General features: G+C 35.9%; 1 protein-coding gene, 1 long non-coding RNA gene and 1 pseudogene across 7 annotated transcripts; 2 read left to right on the top strand and 1 right to left on the bottom strand.

The window, feature by feature from the left end:
- The first annotated feature begins 55 nt into the window (after positions 1-55).
- On the top strand, positions 56-3,397 carry LOC133746493 (uncharacterized). Of its 6 annotated transcripts, none has more exons than XR_009864190.1 (6): positions 56-222; positions 783-876; positions 1,751-1,822; positions 2,110-2,170; positions 2,380-2,500; positions 3,255-3,397. It is a non-coding gene; the product is annotated as an uncharacterized LOC133746493 (long non-coding RNA). The 6 variants fall into 6 exon arrangements; XR_009864192.1 differs by lacking the exon at positions 3,255-3,397 and adding an exon at positions 2,946-3,211; XR_009864191.1 differs by lacking the exon at positions 3,255-3,397 and adding an exon at positions 2,921-3,211.
- Positions 3,398-3,934: 537 nt separating this feature from the next.
- Positions 3,935-9,960, bottom strand: LOC133746492 (cinnamoyl-CoA reductase 1-like; annotated as a pseudogene).
- A 1,322-nt stretch (positions 9,961-11,282) lies between these two features.
- On the top strand, positions 11,283-18,202 carry LOC133745913 (uncharacterized protein At4g18490-like). The gene is given in 17 exon segments (XM_062174074.1): positions 11,283-11,373; positions 12,334-12,426; positions 12,520-12,646; positions 12,922-12,979; positions 13,056-13,186; positions 13,275-13,417; positions 13,420-14,035; positions 14,368-14,556; positions 14,631-14,732; positions 14,943-15,074; positions 15,548-15,739; positions 15,831-16,008; positions 16,169-16,236; positions 16,354-16,390; positions 16,514-16,669; positions 17,423-17,716; positions 17,815-18,202. Coding segments are annotated over 15 exon segments (2,460 nt in total). The 5' UTR covers positions 11,283-11,373; positions 12,334-12,362; the 3' UTR covers positions 17,690-17,716; positions 17,815-18,202.
- The last annotated feature ends 4,270 nt before the right edge of the window (positions 18,203-22,472 follow it).

Below are 22,472 nucleotides of genomic sequence, written 5' to 3'. Positions count from 1 at the left end.
ACTGAGATGGATATATATCCATTTCGTCCTTCTGCGGTCCTGTAACCATTTTTGTCAGTTATCAAGAAGGATCCGGAGAGATGGAGAGACTGTGAGAGAGGTCGGTTTAACAAGTATAAAAGTGGTGTTTTCTCAATTCCTGAAGCCTCCACCAATATTAGCGTCTACTGTTTTGAGGATTCCAGAATTATCCATCGCGATCAATCTCAATCAAAACTTGGGGTAACCTTTCGTTTTCATTCAATCATTAATTCTCTAATCTATATGAGCAAGAGATAATACTTCTAACTCTAATCTTAACAATTGGTATTTTTGTTCTCTTCGATCATCTTCTTCTTCTGGTGTCTCCTCCCCCTCCCCTCTTCATTGACTGATTTTTATTATAACAGACAATTGTTATTACAACAAATTTAGAAAGTAATCTTAGAATAAGACTAAGCTTTATCTGATTTCATAGAATAAGCTTTTAGTTTGCTTTGCTCATTGTTATTATTATAAGACACAATCTTTAAGAAATTAGTTTTCTACAATAAACTGAAAAAATGAAAGAAAGACCAGATAGACGAAGATGATAGGAAGTCTTGTAATAGGAGGTCTTGGGTTCTTGGAATCAAAATAAGTAGGGAAGAGGTCTGTGATCGGAGATGGTGTTTTATTGATGTGTATGGTTTTGTGGTTTTGAATTGGTGGTTTTTGTTGTGCTTAAGTTTTGATTGATCTTGGTTTCTATGGGGTATTGATTTTGATTTCCATGTGTTTGGGTGTTGTTTTGTGGTTTATAGTGCTTTACTCATTCGAGAAGCCTCCACTGATATCGGTATCCACTGTTTAGCAATTTCATGCTTATCCACCACAATCAATAGGAATCAAGGCTTGGTAAGCTTTTTTCTTAATTCAATCAACGAATTTGTTTTCAACTGTACTTTATTACCAATAGATGATTGATTTATTTCTGTTGTCACTAAGTTTGTTCCTAATCATAAAAAATCTGTTTCTTTTTCTAACACGTTGAAAAATAACAATCTGGTATCTCTACCAAAAAACAAGGGCATAGCTAACACAGACAAGTTGAGTTTGACTTGCTATAAAATCTGTTTTCTGTCGCATTCATTTCAAATTGTCCCATATTCTGGCGTTTAGTATATGATTAGCTCCCTTTAATTTTTAATCAAACATACTTCTTATAAACTAAAGACTTAATCTAATTTGTAGTTTGACATCCTAGGAACCAAGTAAAGTAGAGCTGTACCCTTTATATCTTATTGCTTTCATTTAGTTGGTTGAATGAAAAACCTGAACGAGACCTGCTTTAGTATTAACAAAATATGTCATACTTCATTTGTTAACTACCATATACATCATTAATTTGATCAATATTTGATATTATTTCTACTATTCATGTTAGGAATCTAAGTTGGCTTGCATTCAAATTGAAATCTGATTTTGTGGACAATGGTGTTTACTTTCTTCAAGTAACATGTCCTAATTTGTTAACTAATGTGATTTGTCCTATTCCATTGTTCAATCATTTTGTCCTCTCAGAATATTATTACAACTTTGAGGACTAATATTACTATTTTGAGGACTCAAATTACCACTTTTAAGGCAATTGTATGCATGTCATACGTTAACATTTTGTAGAATTTTCCTATATATATATATATACATACATACATACACTCAACTATTTTTCATATTGAGTTATAATTTTTTCTGTTTTCATTTTATGAATTGAATTTATTGTATGCAGATTAGGTTGCATTTGAGGTGTTGTCAATTGTGAAGCTGCTGCTGCTGCTGACATTCCAATTATCTTTCTCAGGTTGGTTGTCTATATTTATCTATATATTTTGAAGTCGAGCCAATAATGACACTGACAAAGATTCTTATGCCTTTAGTAGTCCTAGATCAATTGTACATGGGATTGATTAGTTAGAATAATTGAAAACAAGGTAAAAGAAGCTGCTTAGATATAAATGCACAACAAAAATTGTTTGCACTTTAATATAATAGCAGACGCCAGCTATGGCATAAACAACGAAGATGCTTACTTTATTAGTTTGGTCATAACGTAAATTCTTTGACACTTCTATTTGCTTTACTGTGTAGGCCCAACAAAAGAGCTCCTCCTAAGTTAGTCGAACTTCAGTTGATTAACCCTTGAGTCAAGGTTCAGTTACTTTCTATTTATTTTTGTTGTTAATTTAATTATATCTCTGGATTTACCTTTATGGTTTGTGTGTGAATTTCATTATTGTTTTCTTTAGGTTTTTCAGATCTGACCTTAAAATAGAAAGGCTTCTGTTTTTTTGGTGCTGTTGATTTGTTATTGAATATAATGCTGTAAAAAATTTGATTATATTATATGTATCACTGCAGTGATGGCATCTTCGAGTAGGACGAAGCGAGTGGAAAGATTGTTTGGAGGGACTAAATGTAATAGTATTTTTTTTGCGTGGAGATGAATTGGATCAAGTTGATTCAAAGAGATGGAAAAGAAGTGAGTATATTTTCTTATGTTATCTGCTATCTGAAATGAGCATTGGTTTTATATTTGTTTGAATTCAATGAAAGTTCACTGCGTATATTGGGCTCTGGTGGTTATGGTTTGATGTTTTGTTTTTGTTTTTTATTTTTTTATTTTATTTTTTTATTATTTTGTTATTTTTATTTTTTGTTTTGTTGTTTTTTGGTTTTGTTTTGGATGGGTTTGTTTTTAAGTTTAATTTTGCTTTCGAATTGTTTAGGGAGTTCATTTGTTTGTGGGTAGCTTTTGAGTATTTGTATCGATAATGTGCACATTCTTGGTGAATTGTGAACACACTGCTTTGGGCCATATTGCTAATTAATGTTTCATACTAACTTTGATTTGTTTATCAGAATATAAGCCTTTGATTGTTTTAACAATAATTGTATTTAGGGGATGATTTGCTATTGATTCATAGAATACGCCACGGATCATAGATGCAGTGAGAAGGTCTACATCTGGATTTAGTTTATGGCTTATGTGTCTTACTCAACTGCTTAACATGTAATAAGATAGAGATTTATATTTAACTGAATTAAAGAAATTAAAAGAGATGGTACTGTTTTAGCCAGAGCAAGTCTTATGAGAACTTGAAAGCAGGTGGTAACTGTATTAAAAAAAAAAAAAAGTCTTTGAATGTAAAACAATATCTTTCCAAATTCATTACTTGGTTTCTTAACACTACTTTTTATTACTGAAATCCTCTAATAAACACTATCTTTTGCAGCATTTGATAATGCATCCAAGGCATAGCAGCCGTCAAAGACTTCTGATACACCAAGTTTCACACCAATTTATTCATTGTAATCAGAACATTTACATTTTGTACAAACCAAACCCTTTATATAAAATAGGGCTAAATACAAATTACTACCCTGTGGTTTAGGTCCAAAATCAATTCAGTCCCTGAACTTCTAATTTCGTCAAAAACACCCCTGCACTTTCAATTTTAATCTAATAAGTCCAATTTGTTAGTTTTCCGACAATTGAGTTATTTAACTTGTTAATGTAGCTCATATATGGCCTATGTTTTATGATGTGTTGTCGAGGTGGTCTGCATAGTCAATTTAGGAGTGAGTCCTACTATTAAAAATAAATAGTTTTTCAACAAATAATCCAACTATAACTTGAATCCATAACATAATATTAATGAATTGGACCTATTAGATCAAAATTGAAAGTGCAGGGGTGTTTTTGATGAAATTAGAAGTCTAGGGACTGAATTGATTTTAGACCTAAACCACAGGGTACTAACTAGTATTTAGCCCTATAAAATATTATGGAATACAATGTAAACAAATGAAATCCCGCAGCAAAGCGCGGGCAAATCTTTCTAGTTATTAAATTAAAGGTTCAAGCTGAGAAACTGTTTGTGGGAACATTTTCAATTTCTAGCAAAACTAACCAGTTGACTAGCTAGTCTTTATTTGCAGAGGATACCACTTTCTTCATATAGTTGTTGACAGCATCAACAATAGTCTCCTCTAATGGCCTATACTTCCAACCAAGTTTCTGCAATTTCTCTGAACTCATCTTCACGTCTTCAACTGCTCCAATGATTCTGTCATATATATGCAAAGAACTAACTAATCATTATAATCTAACAAAAAAGACAAGAGGAATGACAAAGTGATTGATTATAGAAATACTTTTTTAATACCACCAATTGGTTACCTTTTAGGGTAGTTATAATTTGGATACAGGCCCTTCAACATCTCCACCAAAGTCCCTTTATCACGTAAGACGTACAAATGTATCTGCCTTCTGCTTCTGGCTCTTCATACGCCAGAAGTAGAGCTTCAGCTACATCACGCACATCAACAACAGGACGAGTACGGTTCTCAACAGATTCCGGCCAGTCCATCTAATCATTTGAAATTGAAACAGAAATAAATTAATAAAAAGGAAGTAAAATAAGGACACTAGGTAATTATTCAATAATCCTAGTGCATTTCAACATAATGTGCATCCACGCACTATTAGAGTCATTTCTCTTCAGAGACAATAGGCATTGGAAGAAAGAAAGAAAAGCAGGATAAAACGCGAGGAATAACCTTTTAGAAGAGTTATGAGCAATGAGTTACTGGCATTTAATGTTGATTGCAGCATTGGACCAAAAACAAAGGATGGACAAACAGTAATGATTCTCAATTCACTTTTCTTTGCATACTCCAAAGCTTCAGTTTCTGCCATTGTCTTGGCAAGACAATAGTTGCTAAACTGGGTCTGTAGTGTTCATTATACCACACAGGAGTTGAACCAATTGAAAAATGGAAATAAAGATCAAAATAATGCGAATGAGAAATAACATTCACTTCTGGAGAACAAGCTAGCATGTATGTTCCTGAAATTCAAGGCATTGTTATGATACCTTAGCTTTCTTGCAATACTCTGGGTCAGACCAACATTCTTCATCCATGGGTTTATCCTTGGGCCATTTTGGGTTGTATATAACAGCACCAGCAGATAACAGCACCACGACCCTCTTTACTTTTGCCTTGATACATGCATCTAGTACGTTCCGTCTGCCCCTTACAACAGGTTCGATAAATTCTCTCTGCATAGAAATTTAACTAAGTTGTTGGAATTAATTTTAAAATTTAGATAGTGTAATGACCAATACTTAGTCTAGATTTTGGCTTTGTAAATTCAGGGGTTCGAGACTTCGAGTGATGGATACTAAAACGGGGAAATTCATTATAGACCCAATTCCTATAAAATTTAGTGGAAAAAACCCATCAATTTTTTTTTTTCAATCTACACTCAATTATGTCAACTAGGATAAAATATTGCCTTTCTTTTTTTTGAAAATTACACATATTGCCACTATTTAAATCTGATAAATAAAAGTCAACTAACAAGATTAACGTCATCTTTAAATACCTTAATTGTAGATTTTAAATACCTTAATTGTAGCTAGATTTTTTTTTTTAGTCCCATTTTCCAGCAATTTTCCTTCTACTCATCATTATGGCTAGAATTATGGAGTTTTTTTTTGCACATTTTTTAATTCAAATGTTTTATAAAATGAATTTAGAATTTACTTTTTGGCAATTTAAACTTTCTATTTTAAAGATAGATTTTGTGTTCTGAAACTCAACTAATTAGTATTAGTTGTTCTTATTTGTTGTGTTTTGCAACACAACTCTAGATTTATGTTTTTCATCCATGCATTTACTTGCAACTTGACTTAAAGGTAGAGGCTTAAGTTTTTAACCTAGCTAATAGAATTTCTTTTTTCCTAATTACAACCTAAAGATTAGACGCGTATATTTAACTAACCTCACTTATAGGAATTTTCATATCAGCCTATGATTCATTTTTCACATCAACCTCTTTCTTAGGTATTCTATATATCTGTTTGGGCCCAAAATGAGCATTTTGGCCTGACAAGACACGTATTGGAGAAATTGAGCCAATGTAAGTGGCTCAAGCTATATATTGTCGACAAGTTCGAAATATATATTTAGAGGCTAAATAAAGTCCTACTATGAAAGCATGAAAAGTCAACTATAGCACATTTTCCTACTTCGGCTAGGAGAAACCGAGCTAAACAGAAGGAGCGGCCGCGTGACCAAATAAACTCTAAATGAGCTGAAACTGTGCAGATCCATTATAGACAGCCCAAGGATCATTTCTTATGAAAAGTGCCAGAGCTAGTTTTGAGTGGAAGGCCTTCAAACAATCAATCCAATTTTCTGCAGAAGCAAAACTGGAAAACTAGACCTGTAAGAGGTCCAGCAGCATTTCCGGCCCAACCACATGGAAATAAATTCTGAAATTTTACCACAATAATCTACATTCATGGTGGATCATTTCATATGAAGAAATCGAAGGTTGAATCTGAGTTCTTAGTGAAGATAAAAATTGAAGGATAAGGGAGCAGAAAATGACTTAAACCTAACAAATTCCATTAAGTGTTTAAGTATTCAAACCTAACATTCCATTAATGTTTAAGTGCTAAAACCTAACCCATTATGAGTTGTTTAACGCCAAATAGTGTTGCTTGGTAGCTTATATATAGAGGCTACAACAAGTATCAAACAAACCAATTCATTCATCAAAACATCTCTAAGATGATCTAAGTTCTCTCTAGAGCAACCTCTCTAAGAGCAACTCCTCTCCTTCTCTTTCTCTTACCGGTGATCACACTCCTAGTCCCAGTCTTCTCAGAAGCCGACTTTCAGTGCCACCAAACGCTCTGTCAACGTACTTCGGTCCTAGTCTCCTCGGGAGTCGATTGTAGTACCACGACCACAACGGTTACGGAACCAGCCAAGCAAGGGTAACGCCTTTGCAAACCAGCCAAGCTAAAGTCACGCTTTAGCAAGTTCTCTCTACTTCCCAGTGGTTCTTGCTCTGCTCGATCTACAACATCGAGTATCGATTGTGATTTTCAAGAAGCTCAGCAAAAGTCCTCGCCATGAGGCATAAAGAATCCCACGACGAGGTTGATGCTCTCCTCGTCTACAATCGCTTGAAAGAAGTCAGGTCAAGGGACACCCCCGACGACCGCACCCGAACGGTGCTGGCACGCCCGCGCAGAAAAGAGACTGTTGACCAGCTGCAACAAAATTGGAGCCAAACAATATCATTGCAATTTGACCATATTTCTTAGGTTGAATCTCTAACTTATCCCTGTATGCATACACCTATCTATTAGGTAACAATTGGGAATGAACAACCATCAAATTAATATGACAATATACAAAATGAAAAGTTCAAACTTAGAACAAGATACTTTACCACAAGATTCAGGGCAGAATGATGAAAAAAGAAAAGATTTGAAAAAGCTAAATCTAATGAATAACATACCTTATTAGTAGATACCACACTTTTGAAAGCCAAAAATTAGAAAGAGAATATGATCACGAATGCATAGGTGATACACAAGTTCACAACAATAATTTGAAATTTTTTCTTACTTCTTTCTTCTGGTCTTAAGGAACATGAACTAGTACCTCTATAGTTTGAAATCATGGTTTTGAAAAAAAAATTTGAAATCAAAGCATGCATGAATTAAGCCATATGATTAACTCTTTCCATATGACTTTCTACAAACTACTAAAGGGTACAATGGGAACACAAAAGTGGATGAAGATTGCATTAATTGAACAATCTACTCAGTAAGGAATATTTCACGATGTGGATTGGGTGTAGATTGAAAAGAAAAAGTGATTGAGTTTGTTTGGCTCCAATTTTGCTGCAGCTGGTCAACAGTCTCTTTTCTTGCGCGGGCGTGCCAACACCGTTCGGGTGCGGTCGTCGGGGGTGTCCCTTGACCTGACTTCTTTCAAGCAATTGTGGACGAGGAGAGCACCAACCTCGTCGTGAGATTCTTTGTGCCTCGTGGCGAGGACTTTTGCTGAGCTTCTTCTTGTTAACACAATCGATACTCAATGTTGTAGATCGAGCAGAGCGACATCACCGGGAAATGTTGAGATCTTGCTAAAGCGTGACTTTAGCTTGGCTGGGTTGCTAGGGCGTTACCCTTGCTTGGCTGGTTCCGTAACCGTTGTGGTCGCGGCACTACCGTCGGCTCCCGAGGAGACTAGGACCGAAGCACGTTGACAGAGGGTTTGGTGGCACTGAAAGTCGGCTTCTGAGAAGACTAGGACTAGGAGTGAGATCACCGCTAAGAGAAAGAGAAGGAGAGGGAGAGGAGTTGCTCTTAGAGAGGTTTGCTCTAGAGAGAACTTAGATCATCTTAGAGATGTTGTTGTTGAATGTGAATGTGTGATTTAGAATGAGAAGAGAATGTGTTTATATAGGGAAGAAAAAGAAGAGTGAAATGATGAGTGGAAGAAAAATAATGAAAGTGGAATATGAAAGTGATTTGTAAAATATGGAAAAGATAGAGAAATGATGAAATGAAAGCAAGGCATGAAGGTGCAACAACATGGAAGTGATGATGATCTATTAAAGAGATTGTCTTGAAAAATATATCCAAGGAAAAGAAGAAAAGCATCTAGCTTTCTTCATGTGGGTAGGAAACATGAACATGTGAATATTGAGCTGGTTTTAGGTCAGTTTCTGCCCCTTTATTCCTTCAATTATTTCTCCAACAAGCATTCCGAATTTCACTATGACCTCTTCATAAAAAATGTTCCATTATGAGTGTAGATCACCCTGGCAAAATTTCAGAATTTTTGGTATAGTGGTTGGGCCGAAAACGCTGCTGGACCTCTTACAGGTCCAGTTTTCCAGTTTTGCTTCTGCAAAAGATTGGACTGATTGTTTGAAGGCCTTCCACTCAAAAACATCTCTGGCACTCTTCATAAGAAATGATCCTTGGGCTGTCTAGAATGGATCTGGAAAGTTTCAGCACATTTCGATTTCATTTGGTTAGTCTGCCACCCCTCCTTCCTTGTCTAGCTCGGTTTTTTCCTAGCCGAAGTAGGAAAATATGCTAAAGTTGACTTGTCATACTTCCATAGTAGGCTTTATTTAGCCTCTAAATATATATTTCGAGCTTGTCGACAATATATAGCTTGAGCCACTGACATTGGCTCAATTTCTCCAAGACACGCCTCAATTTCTCCAAGACACGCCTTGTCAGGCCAAAATGTTTATTTTGGGTCCAAACAGAGTTTAACCTAATAAATCAGTGTAAAATTGGGTTTAAAGCTAATTTTCTCTACTAAAACAGCCAAATCATTTAGGATACCCATGATCGATAGAGTAAAAGTCTTGTCTATAGTATGAGCCAATAAACTGAGGGCAATTTATATGTGCTCACTATTCAATTACGAGAAGACATGCATATAGACATCAAATAGACATGTCCAACACTACTTAGTTATCATGTTATGTTTTCATTTAATTCGATCATGCAAAAGTTCAAACTGCATCAATGCATCTAGAGAAATAGATTGAAATAATTTGGTTCAAGTCTATGAAGTGAAAACAACGAGGTGAAACAATGATTACTCGAAATGATCAAAATCTTGCCTCATCAGAGTTAGAAACTTCGCCCGATGGAACAGGGCAGGCAACATGGAAAACACCAGAACACCCAGAAATGGCAGCACAAAGACCTTCAAAGTCGAACAAGTCTGCCTTGAACAGTTGCAAATTCTCAGAAGCGTTTTCCAATTTCTTCAAATGGGCATTCTTCTCATCACCTGAAGTTTTGAATGGGAATCAAGTGCAAATGTGCAATCATATGTAGTACATCAGAAATTGAGATAGAAGAAGGAAAATAATTACCTGGGTCTCTAGCAGTGCCATGAACTTTGTATCCCTGAGAGAGAAGCAGCTTGACGACCCAAGATGCCACAAAGCCTCCAGCACCAGTTACACACACTGTATCTTTCTCTCCCATTGTTAGCAAACATGAACAAGATTTGTTCTGAGAGTTTCGAACTTGCTAAAGACTTTTGGGAGTAGACGGAGACCATAGATGACATGTTTGTTTTGTCACTTTGTGTGGAAATTGTAAGAGGAATAAGTGCCAAGTTTAAGTCACTTTGTTTTCTCCTTATGCCTTTATTTTAATTTTACTATTTTTCTGCATGTCACTGGGAAAGGGCTTGAAGGGAGCCAGGGAGGTTGTTTCAGCAAGGCTTTGGGCTAGGGTTTTCAGATCTGGGTGCGGTTTTGGGCTCGGGCTTGGAGTTGGTTTGGGTGTGGTGAATCCGTCTTTTGTTTTGTTTTTCTGTATCTGCTTTATTTTTGTTGTTGTTTTGGTAATAAGTCCAGCCTTTAATTTTTCAAAAATAAAATAAAAAAGAACTCCAGCCTTTAAGTCGTGTTGTACTGTTTTTGGTTCATTACAAGACACCGCTGATGAGTGATGACAATTCATATCTGAAATTATCAAGCGTATTCACTATTCGGGAGGCGGAGTGGACATGAGCACATGTACTTCCTTCACAAGTTTAGAGCCATCACCCGGTTGGTAATGCTGATGTTTATTCTTTGTAAAAAAATTTAAGTCTTCCTTCACGAGTTACAATCCAATTCTTTATTTTTGACAGGAAACTTACAACTTTCAACATACACACGCCTCATACATAGCTTTCTTTTTTGGTAAATATGTATAGTTGTTCTGGGTTCCAAATCCCTATCAAAATATGTATAGTTCTTATCTTAGAGTGAGGAATAGCAGTTGTTAAGAAATTAACTGACTACCGAGTTTGAGCTGAACTAGTTGAGATTTTGATATGAGCATATTGCTGCGGGAATCTCTTCATTACAATAAGCACGTATTTATCATATGTGCTTGAACAAGAATCTTCACCTTAGTTTATATATTCACCAATTTTAGGTAACACAGGGAGGAGCTCAAAGTTTGAACTTGAGCTTTCCAATATTGCTTTTTCAATCTATAGAATATTCTTTGCTCTGGTTTTCCTCTATGTCGAGTTGAGAGTTGGTGGCAAATTTCAATGTTTATTATGGGCAATTTTGCATGGGTTTCGGCCTAAACCGGAGGCATCTTTGTCTCCTCCTCCTCTTTCTGTTGTTTTCCTCTTCGTTTGTGCTATCCTCATCATTTTCTCTTTCAAAATTGATTGGTTTGTCTAGATTCTAGAATTGGCGCGAGAAGGGGAGGGGGGGGGGGGGGGGGGGGGGGAAAGTCGCGCAACCACACCCGCACTAATGCAGGCCGGGTTTCCAATTTTGGCCCCAAATAGAGTGACCCATTACCTCAAGCCCAAATGTATTTGATTAGCTTTAGAAAGAGCGCGCTAATCTATATCCCTCCACTCCTCCAGTATAAATAGTCAAAACGCAGCGCACACTGAGTTCGTTTACAGCGAAAGGCGAGCCCCCTTCTCTCTCTCTCTCTAGTCTCTGCTCTCCATCTTCTGCAATCTCTCTCGTAGCCGGCTTCGAAATCTGTAAGTCTTCTCGGTACTAATCGTTTCATAATGCTTAGGGTTTTGGATTCCGCAGTCGAGAAAATCAGTTCGATTTCTAATCCGGCCAGTCGCCCTTCGCTTTTTGCATTTCTCGATCGGTTACGATTATTTTCCTCCAAAATTTTCTTAGGTCCTTGTAATTTTGCATAAAAGTAGCTAGTATAATGTAATTGATTCCTCCTTCTTGTTGATTGCACAATTGCTTGGTTGTTTAGCTCCGATTCGTAGATATTATGGTTCGAGTTTAATGTTAGCGTGAAATCGTTACTGTTCTTGCTGGCCGGATTAGTTTGATTTCAAAATTACTTCCTGAGCCTTCAGATTTTGTGCTTTCTATTTTATAATGTGCTGTTGTCTTTTGAAATGAAAAAAGATGATTCTGTTTAGAGTTTGGGGTTGCCTGGTTTGATTGTCATTGATTCGAATTTTGCTCTCAATTATTCTTTGCTAGATAAGAAGGTCCTATAAAAAGGCTTCTTTTTCTCATATAATGAAAAACTGTGTAGCAGTCGACAATTTTTACACTAGTTTGATGATGAACCCTGGGGTTCTATTTTCAATTCTTGGTTTTAACTTCACGTTTCTGATTAGGTTATCTGTTATGTTTCATCATGTAATTTATTTTTAAGCTTGTCAATGTCATCATTTGTTACAGATATGACTGCTGAGTCCCGACTCTAGGATAAAAAAAAAATTTCAGTCACTTTTTCCTCATAGTTAAATGAATCATTCTCAAGAAATGGTTACAGCTTTGTGTGTGTGTGTAATTTTTTTTCTTTTTTCTGGTATATTGAACAGAGAGGTTCCTATTCTATTTCTCATCCTACAATTGAAGCTTAGTTGGATTAATAAATAGCATGAAAACTTGTAATGTAAACAAGAATTGAAAGTTCCTTTTTCTTTTCTGATCCAGAATGACAAGTTATTGTCTATATGCAGAGGTTAGTAATATCTACAAGTCTGTGAATATGGCAGAACCATCCAAGGTGAAATCTTCCTCTGCCGATCAAAAGAAAAAAAGCTCATTTCTAGGTACTCTCTTGGTTTCCCTTACCTTTACCAGCCTTGAATTTTTCATTTGAAATTAATAGCAAAATCTAATTCTGCGATTCCTCTTAATAGCAGATGAGGAAATTGGTGACGATTTCCTCAGCTCCTGGAAATCCATGTCAGTAATGAAAGATGACGGGATGGATTTCAGCCTTGATACAGGGGCCAAAAGCAAGAAGAAAGTGTTTGACTTTGATAAGCTGTAAGTGCTACAAATTCTTATCTTTAACAAAAACTATAGAACCATCTTTTTTTCATTTAATTGTTATAATTTTTATGTGACAGTTACTTTCATCTCTTCTATTGTGTAGTTTTTCATATTTGGTGTATTTGGTTTATTCCTTGAAAGTCTGTTTTGAAATGGGGATACAAATTTGGGATTCAAACATACTTTTTGCAATTTTTTCATATTTCTGTGCTACATGTGCGAGTGGCTCAGTGCAAATTCCAGACAATACTTATGAGCTTCCTATTCAGGGATATGGATTTCAATCTAGATGGTGACTTCGACAAGATATCATCTTTCAAAATGGACATGTCTGATTTCGACTTCTCAATCCCCCCCCCCCCCCCCCCCCAAAAAAAAAGATGCAAAAACCAAGGAAGTTGACATGTCAGACCTTGATTTATCAAGCCCTCCCAAAAAAGCTGCAAAAACCAAGGAAAGATCCGAAGAAGAACCCTCCGGAGGAAGCCGTCAAGGGAAACAAGACACATTTAAATTCTCCTTTGATTTCAATGAGTAAGCTTTGGATATACTTATAGTTATTTTAAGTTAAATGTAATATACTGTGTTACAACAAGTTACCTGAACTATTTCATCTTGTAAGTAGGTTGGATAGTTTTGATCTCGATTCAACTTTGTTGAAACGAGAAAAGAGTTCTAAAAAGAACCAAGATAGCAGCAAAGAGGTTGTCTATGATGGAGCTGGGTGTGGAGGCTCTAAAGTCGACCTAGCTGAAGGGATTAGTACACCACATCAAAGATTAATACTTTGTTAGTTGATCCGGGGAATACTAATTCTATGAATGAACTTGCCTCAAAGTCTGAGACCTCTGGAAATTTTGAATTGCCTTCTGGTCCAAGATGTCAAGAAAATATAATGTCTAAAAGCATAGAAGGGTCAAATCAACAAAGCCACTTACCTGAGGAGACAATGCCCATAGAACCATATGCTGAACAGACAATACATGATCTGCCTGCTGAACTTGTAGGAGGAGTTGATTTGAATGGGGATGCTAGTGTAGACGGAAAGAATGGTGGCTGTCCTCAGATCAAAAAAGTAAATATCATTTCAAGTGGAAAAGAAGCTGTTAATGACAAAATGATGATAGAAGATGGTCCTAATCATGAAGACTTTCCTTTTAAAAATTCATCTCCATTAGATATTGGTAGATTGGGGAGCAGTTATGGTGATAGGAGCATGTCAGACAGTGATACTTTGACAGAAAATGATGAACCAGCTAAAGGTGATTTAGATAATGGAGAGACTTTGGCTTCAGTGGTCTCCAGGAAGACACCGCACAACATCAACAGTATCAAGGGAACCCAAAACTCAAGTTTAAAGCTTCCATTGTCTACACAGGCCAGGTTAGAGAAATCTGTGAACCTTTACCAGTTGCCACCATTTTTATTTTTGATTCTGTTGTTGAAGCCAATTACTTTGATTTGAAGTATGATAACTAAAAATAAAATTGAATTCTTAGTCTTTCATATCCATGTAATGGTTGCATGGATCATTTCACTTATGAATTAATGCATGTAGAACTATGTGTGTTTCTTTAAGTACTTGTGATGAACAAATTCGATATTGCATTCAGCAAGTATGTTCATGAACTGTGTAGATAACTTTTAATTGAACATCATATATGAGTTTCAGCATCAAAGCATATATTATATTTTTCCCACTTTGGTTGATGCAGTGAATCTACAGTTGATAAAGTTACGCTGAGAAAGGAAAGCAGGGCTGGAGAACTCTGCTCAAAGATTTCTAGGGGATTGGAAAACACTGGACCTCAGTTGTATCAACCGCCATTAATAGGAGGAAAATCTCTCTCGTCTGGAAACAACAAAGTTGGTTCCATGTATATAAGCCCTGCACTTGAGAAAGGGTGAGTTATGCTCTCCCATAACAATTGCAATAGTTGACATTTAAGTTATAAACTGTTCCAATTACCTTTGACAGGGTGGGTGTCAATGCTAATGCTGCACAATATGGAACCAAATTGCTCACTACCCCGGTGTTAGTTGATAAAGAAACAAAAGTCAGACCTGTAATACCTGGAAGGTAAAGAATGTTAAGGAAGAAAAAAATAGTATATCTAATGAGCTTGAGGCACAGTATTCCCATAATCTTTACAAGAAAAATATTGTGGAATTTCTAAACTTTGACATTCTATGATATGTGAGTTACACAGAAAGGGAGTGTCATTTTAACTATTTGAAACTAGAATGAATTCATTGTTAATGCTTTCTATGTCCTTGTGATCATCAACAGGGAGGGCTCTGAATCTGACGGTGTACCAAAAGAGACCAAACTAGTTGGGGATCCACAGCTGTGTTACAAACAAGTAACAGAAAGGGAACCTGTAGTAGGAAGTGAGCAGAGAAAAAATCCTAAAGATCTCAGGTAAGGCCTCTCAATATGATCCTCTTCCATCTTACAATTTGCTGTTACTGTTTGAAGTTGAGCTTCCATAGTTCTTTAAATGCAAGGTTTTCAATATGATGTATGAGCACTTTTTATGATTTAATTATTTCCTAGTTGAAACTGAGTCACCTATTACAGTTTGACAATTTATTTAAAGACAGATTTTCTTTTCTTTTTCACCTGCTTTTGTGTTCATTCAATATTATTGAACCATAGTTTCTTTGAGATGGATATGATACTGCCATATCTTTTATACTTATTCTTAAACTTTATTATTGAAAACGGGGCTTTTCAATGATGTTATCATTCAAAGATGTGACTGTGCTCATCTTATTCGGGCACAAGACAATTTTTTTTATTATGTGTACTGCAACATAATTGTCCACAGAACCTTCAAGGGAAACATCTGATTATTGATATAAGATTTCTGGCCATGTTTTACTTTCTTGCAGGGTTCAAGTGAGTTCTTCCAGCTCAACTGATAAGACAAGAAAACATAGTAGTCAAAGTGTCAAACCTAAGATCATGCTCCCAAGCGTGGAGCCAATAAGGAAATCAAAGATCATTACTGCTGAAGGGAATAAACATGGTCCTGACAAACCTGCACAGAAGAAAACCGACATCTCAACCTGGAAAATATCCAAGTATGATGCTTTTATCATTGTTTCTCTTTTTCAGTTACTCTCTAGAAATGTTCTGATTGTCATTTTGAATTTTATTGATATGTATATATAGGAATATTGGTGGCAATAAACCTTTTTTGAATGCTCCACCTCAAAAAGAAGTTAAAACCCAGAGGAGTTCAGAGCAAAACAAGGATCTGCATTGCAATGTGGAATTGAAAACTAGGCAGATTGTTGATGGCAGTGAAAAAATGCCACAAAACCTTTCCCTGAAACGAAAAGCATTTGAGGTCATATATACTTCAAACCCATATGTTTAATTTAGGGTATTGTCTTCAGATATTATGACCATAACATTTCAAATCGGAGCTTCAGCCTATTCTGTCCAAAAGCTTTATGAATTTTTTTTATTGCTTTTTCCAAATTTCTTATACGAAGCTAATTTTGCAGGGATTAAATCCAGGTTTAGCATCCTTGAAGCCTCTAAAACGCCTCTCTCTGTCGCCAAGAGAAACCAGGTTGTCTTCTACTAGTTCATATATTGGCAAATTACTTTAGCTGTAGAAAGATATATTACTACTTATGTAGCGGTGATTTGCTGACTTATCACATTATTTATCCCAAAACACATGCAGAAATTTCACAGAACCTTCAAAAGGAACTGTTGAACAGGTTCAATCTTAAAAAACTTTGTCGAATCAATGTTTCATATTAACTGCTAAATGTATACAAGTAAAATAAGTGGAAGCCTATTGGATAAACTATTTGATACAATCTTCTTTATGTTTTGGATAGGTTTGCATTCGTGAGAACCATTTGGAGATCAAGACTAAGAGCCCAAGCTCTAGAGTTGGTAGAATGGTGAATGTGATGGAACTTGAATTTACTTCAGCAATGGAGACTGGTGAAAATGTTGAAAAGGCTGAAGCATATACCAAGGAGCTTGAAGATGTGAGTAAACTATAACATCTAGTGCGCTGTCTTGCTTGTGCAATATAAACGAAGGATTCAAACACTCGACGATAACTTCACTTAACTTATAGAAGAAATTAGGATTGCATGGCATAACTATCTTCTTAACCTAATGGGAAAGGGAAGCTTAAATCTTTATATTCTTGCTGCTAAGTTCTAGAAAGACATCACATTTCTAATATATACATAATATATATAGGATGATGTAGATGCCCAGGGACAAATCCTAGGTCAATTAAGAATCAAATGGTATTTAAAAAAAAGAAAAAGAAAAAAGAAAATAGAATCAAATGTTGGAACCTCATTGGTAAGGATAAGGTAATGGAATTAATAGAGAAATTCATAGACCTAGGTAGGATAGGAGAATTGATAAAGGGAAATAGAGCTGATGATAGAGATCATACTGAGAAACAGAAGAATTCCGTACAGGTACAACTCTTATTTGAATACATTGATCAAATCTATAGTTACAGACTAGTCAACCAAATTTGATGTTATAGTTGAGTTATGTGTTTTAAAGGCATGTTGATCAAATCTATGACTTGTAAGTAATGATACAGGGAGAAAATAGAAGCATCGATCTATAGATATGCTCTTTCCACCTTTTAACTATCTGCAGTTTTGTATGGTATCATTCTGAATATTTATGCAGGGGTCATTAACCCAGTATATAGTACTGTAATACAGTAAGCAATCATGTGGTACAATGGTCTCTCTTTCTCTCCCTTGCAGATATGCAATATACTGAAAAAGAAACATGAGGAAGCCAAAGAAATGCTTGTAAGAGCTGTTGTGAACAACAATAATCTACTGATGCTTAACCATCCCATCTATGAAGCCAAGATATCCTTTAAAAGTTTTTTAGCTGTTATTGTGTTGTCTTTTTGTCTGCCATTTTGGTATAAAAATAAAGTTGAACATTCCTTCACAACTGAGAACATTCATAAAGTTCAGAAACTTGCTGCTACACTGGCATACAAGGAACTTCAAGCATGTTGAAGAGGACCACCAGTGGGTCAGATAAAGGTATTTTCCTTATGCAGTGGTATTTGGCTTCATTATTTTCTTTAACACTTAAAACTGCTTCTCAAAACTTTGGTTCTAATGAGTCATTCGAAAATCAGGTACATATTATATCATGTTGCCTGCTTTGGTTGAGACAAAGCCGTTCTTCTGAACAATCCAGCCAACATGGGCAAAAATTCAAATGGGATGCTTCATAGGGATTAGTTAGCAAACTCGCTCTCACAATTTCTTCTCTTAAATTGAACTGTTGGAATCTGCACAATATCATACCGGCTGAATATAATGACAGTGGTTAGTAGCATCCTTTGTATTCTAGACTTTCTAGTTGTGCTCTCTGTTCATGTTTTCCCTTGCTTATCAGATTTACTCTGTTGTTACCAGCTAGGATATTATCAGGTTTCACTAGATTCTGTTAAATGAATAATCCTAAAATCAGGGCATTTACTCTTTAAGAGTGCTAATGTATATATCACTTTCTCTTGTGTGGATGAATATGTTGTGCGTTCTGTTTCATATGGATGATGCAAAGGATCATATGATGTTTAGATTTGTTTCAAGGTACTTCAGGATTATTGTTTACACATAATTGATGTAGATAAAAAAGATTTATCACTAGGAGATCACCTATATATGAAGGCTATAATGCATGAAGGAATTGAAATTATACATGATAAGTGGGAGGAATGCTTAGCAATATTGCCTGAAAGTTCTTTAGAGTTTAAAAACAAACTCTCAGCCTCCTATTAAAAGCCCCTCATTTGACCTTTCTTAAGAGAATTAGAGACAGGTGCATGTTGGAAATTTATGACTGCACATTTAGATTAGTCCTTTGTTTGCTTTCAGTTAATCACAGTTAGTTAAAAAGCTGTTAGATGTTCCTGGTCAGGCCTTATAGTGAATGAAGAGGTTCGTACCTGAAGTTGGTCGAGAGGTAACATTTTCTGGTATCTAACTTATATACTCGATGTTCATTATTGGTTAAAACTAAGATCCTCACTAATACGCTGAAAAGGCCTGTCTATCTGGTGCACCACAAGACAGTTACAAAACGCTGGAATTAATTTTCCGATCATTTAGGTTTGGTTCCTTTGCATGTTTCATGTTGACGCGATGTTTGCTTCATCCATATCTTCCATATGTTTTCAGTTTAAGACTTTCAAACACTTGGCATTTTATTTTTTCTGGTGTCATTATTCATTGAGACTTCGATCATATTATTTTCGAATAACTATGTAAGAACTCTTGAATTCTTATAGGAGATACCTATTTTCTGTTCAAAGTCTGGACATTGAGACTCAGGTAATGAAATATATACCAGGTGTTTGTACCCATTATGTGTCAAGAAGACCAAATTTTCTCTCTTTTGGTTTTTTTCTAATAGCGTGATGAACAAGCTGGACAATAAAGACGAGGAATGTGCTCTGCCAGGAGAGAATGTACAATCCGAGGTTGATTTTGCTGCAGGCAACAGTCCAATACAGGACCATGTACAATCTCCTACCTAGACAATAGCTACATCAGAAAACCACTTGGGTCTTGTCACACTTGTAAATTTAACACACACTTGTAAATTTTACATACACTTCAGTGTGGAGTATACAGAAAGTTTAGGCTCATTCTAGTTCTTTTAAATTGTTATTATAAGTTGTTTTTAGTTTTTTCTCTTCTAATTTCCTTCCGTGTCTAGGAACTGTCATCATTAGTAAGTTAGTAACAAACGAACTGGTTCTAGAAAGAGCTCAATTTGGTGCTAATATGAGATTTCATACACGTGTTTGGTTAGACCATAGTTCTTTAACACGACTACCTGATTGACTCGACTCAAAGTTCATAAATTTTCGACAGAAGAAGTATAATCACACTATCAACCCCGTCGATTTTTTCATGTTATGTCGGCTAAGTATTGTAGAGAATTTTACATTCTATGGAGCGTCGTATTAGTTTTTTCTTTCTTTTGTTTCCATCTCATCGGACATCTTTCTCTCTACCGATTGTAGACATAAAAGTGTAAAACCAGATTACAAACAGGCTCACACAATTACATGTTCATCATTAACTTTAAACATACCATTGACGTCATAAGTAGAAGCCATTGCTGTAGCTGCAAAAACAAGGATGAAGATGAGGTTGAAGTCTTCTGCTATTCACCAACTGTAGCTTCTGAATGGGCAGAACACAATGCTTGTAGACGGGGGTGATAACAGGGACCCTAACCTCTTATTTATACGAGTACTAGTCCTAAGAATCCTCCCATAAAGGTTTTCCTTAAGGATCAAGTCTTGTATCTAAGAATCCTAATGCATCACAGTTTAGGACTTTCTTGTAGTCCAAATAATGGATTCCTAATCCAATGATAAATACACTATCACATTAGATATCTAGGTTGATTCTTTTCCAAATCCATGTTGTATACGTTTTAATGTATTTGATGGTTTCCTAGTCACTCTAGGATAACTTGTGATGAGTCCAATTTTGATCTAACAATCTCCCACTTGGACTATCACTGGTTATCTAGGACAACCAAAACTGAATAACATCAACTCGTTTACAACCAACTGAAGTGTGCACCAGAATAAGGAAAAGTCTCAAAATCCATTCAACATGGTCAAAACACAGTAGCTTATGCAGAGCAAGGAAAAACATACACTTTAACAAAATGCAGCACTTCCAGACCACTAACATAAGCCCCTGCATTCCACATATGCTATTAAAAACAAAATGATGCAGTATATGAACATCGTGTATTACCAGAAGATCATATACCTAAATGGTCCAACTGAATGTTTCAAAATGAAACTCAAGCAAAACCGAAAACACTGATGGCCTAAATGCTTGTACTTAAACTGAATGAACATGTTCACTGAAGTTACAAGACCATCTGATATTTAGGTAAATCAAGAACACAAAATAAAATGTTACAGAAAATAAAAACTGCAGTAACACAAAATGAATGAAATACCTCGAGAACTTTATTGATAATCAAAAAATTCAATAATACATAAGGTTGTGATGATGATTAAACTGAAAATCACAACTATCAAAATTACAAGAACTCAGAAAATTACAAAACTTATAAAATTTGCTCTTAACTAAATTAGGCTCCCACTGAACTCAAGATTCTAAATTAGGCAAAACACCAATGTTCTCAATATGCTTCTTGAAGGCTGCAACTGACAATGCCTTAGTGAAGGGATCTGCAAGCTGAGAGTCTGTGCTTATACTCAATATTAAAATTTCACCATGCTTGACTCTCTCTCTCACACTGTAATACTTGAGATCAATATGCTTTGAGTTATTTGATCTTTTACTGTTTTTACTGAAGAATACAGCTGCCTCATTGTCACAATAAATTACAAGAGCATCAGAAACTATATGACTTAGAATTCTAGTTTGCATCAAAAAGTTTCTAATCCATAGCCCTTCACACATTCCTTCATACACTGCAATAAACTCTGCCTGCATTGTGGAAGTTGTCACTAAGGTTTGTTTCATGGTTTTCCAAGCAACAGCCCCTCCTGCAAGCATAAAAACATATCCACAAGTCGATTTCTTGGAATCAGGATAATTTCCTGCAAAGTCTGAGTCTGTGTATCCTTCAAGCTTCAATTTTTCAACTTGTCTATACACAAGCATGTGGTTTTTGGTCCTCTGCAAGTACCTAAGTACTTTCTTTCCAGCTACCCAGTGTTCATGACCTGGATTAGACTGAAACTTGGAAAGAATACCAACTGCAAAGGATAAATCAGGTCTAGTGCAGACCTGAGCATACATTAGGCTGCCAACAAGCCTTGCATAAGGCTTGGACTCCATATCCACATTTTCTACTTCATTCTTTGGACTTCGTTTCTTAGTGAGCTTATCCCCTTTAGACATTGGAACCTCCCCTGATGCACAAGTCTCCATGCCAAATCTTTTCAGTATTTTGACAATATAGTTTTGCTGGGATAAACCTAGCAGCCCCTGTGCTCTATCTCTCTTAATTTCTATTCCTAGTACATATGATGCCTCTCCTAAATCTTTCATGTCAAAATTCTTTGACAGAAAAGCTTTGGTTTCTTTAAGTAGCTTTAAATTGCTACTGGCCAACAAAATGTCATCAACATAAAGTACTAGAAATATAAATTGGTTTCCAGATGTTTTGAGATAAACACACTCATCAACTAAATTCTCAGTGAATCCAAAAGAGGAAATCACAGAGTCAAACTTTTTATACCACTGTCTAGAGGCCTGTTTTAAACCATAAATGGATTTCCTTAATTTGCAGACTAAGTCTTCTGTACCTGGTTCTATAAACCCTTCAGGCTGCTTCATGTAAATAACCTCATCGAGTTCTCCATTCAAGAAGGCTGTCTTGACATCCATCTGGTGTAGTTCCATATCAAACTGAGCTACAAGTGCCATAATGATCCTAAAGGAATCTTTGGTTGAAACTGGGGAAAATGTTTCAGTAAAATCAATACCCTCTTTCTGTGTGAAACCCTTGGCAACTAACCTAGCTTTATGTCTCTCAATATTCCCATTTGCATCTCTCTTGGTTTTAAATACCCACTTGCAGCCTATAGCCTTTTGTTTGGGGTCAGGTTTCACTAAATCCCAAACTGCATTGTGGTTCATGGACTCAATCTCAGCTTCCATAGCTTGTTTCCACTCACTTGATTGACTGCTTTCAATAGCTTGATTGAAAGTAACTGGATCATTGTCATCTGCAAGATCAAGTTCAACTTCATGTTCTTGCAAATAAACAATGTAGTCAGAA

This window comes from Rosa rugosa, chromosome 4, assembly GCF_958449725.1.
Source record: "Rosa rugosa chromosome 4, drRosRugo1.1, whole genome shotgun sequence".
Classification (NCBI taxonomy): domain Eukaryota; kingdom Viridiplantae; phylum Streptophyta; class Magnoliopsida; order Rosales; family Rosaceae; genus Rosa; species Rosa rugosa.
This window is presented reverse-complemented; position numbering and strand designations above follow the sequence as displayed.